The following is a 410-nucleotide window of genomic DNA, read 5'->3' as shown; positions in this document are numbered from 1 at the left end:
GGCGCAGGCCGTGACTGTATCTCGGCAGCCGAGTCTCACCACCTACAACTCGCTGACGAGGTCAGGGCTGAAACGCACGCCCTCACTAAAGCCAGACGTACCTCCCAAACCTTCCTTTGCCCCACTCTCCACATCCATGAAGCCCAACGATGCATGTACATAATCCAAGGGGGGGTGGGGAGAACGGCAATTAAGCAGAGGTTGCCCTTGAAAGCCAGTGTTCTGCAACTGTTACCGCTCACTCCTCTGAGAAGATGGTTGTTGCAAGCTGAAGGTGTGTTGGATTTCTGCTCTCTGGGAAAAGTGGAATATTTTTTTAAAGCCGAGCCATATGACTCACGGTTGAAGGTTTGCAGTTGCAGGACTTGCCCCCACGATACGCCAGTTCTTTGCTCAAGAGACTAACCCTG

The 410-nt window shown here is 52.7% G+C and overlaps 1 protein-coding gene across 1 annotated transcript in view; it reads left to right on the top strand.

The window, feature by feature from the left end:
* Positions 1–163, top strand: part of SEMA6A (sema domain, transmembrane domain (TM), and cytoplasmic domain, (semaphorin) 6A) — a 60,247-nt gene extending 60,084 nt beyond the window's left edge. The window contains exon 20 of the mRNA XM_009868739.1: positions 8–163. Within this exon, the coding sequence (XP_009867041.1) occupies positions 8–163 (156 nt within the window). The remainder of the gene's footprint in view (positions 1–7) is intronic.
* Positions 164–410: the final 247 nt, after the last annotated feature.

This window comes from Apaloderma vittatum, unplaced genomic scaffold, assembly GCF_000703405.1.
Source record: "Apaloderma vittatum isolate BGI_N311 unplaced genomic scaffold, ASM70340v1 scaffold10924, whole genome shotgun sequence".
In the NCBI taxonomy this organism is placed as follows: domain Eukaryota; kingdom Metazoa; phylum Chordata; class Aves; order Trogoniformes; family Trogonidae; genus Apaloderma; species Apaloderma vittatum.
The sequence above is the reverse complement of the archived record's forward strand: the minus strand, read 5'-3'. Positions and strand labels throughout refer to the sequence as shown.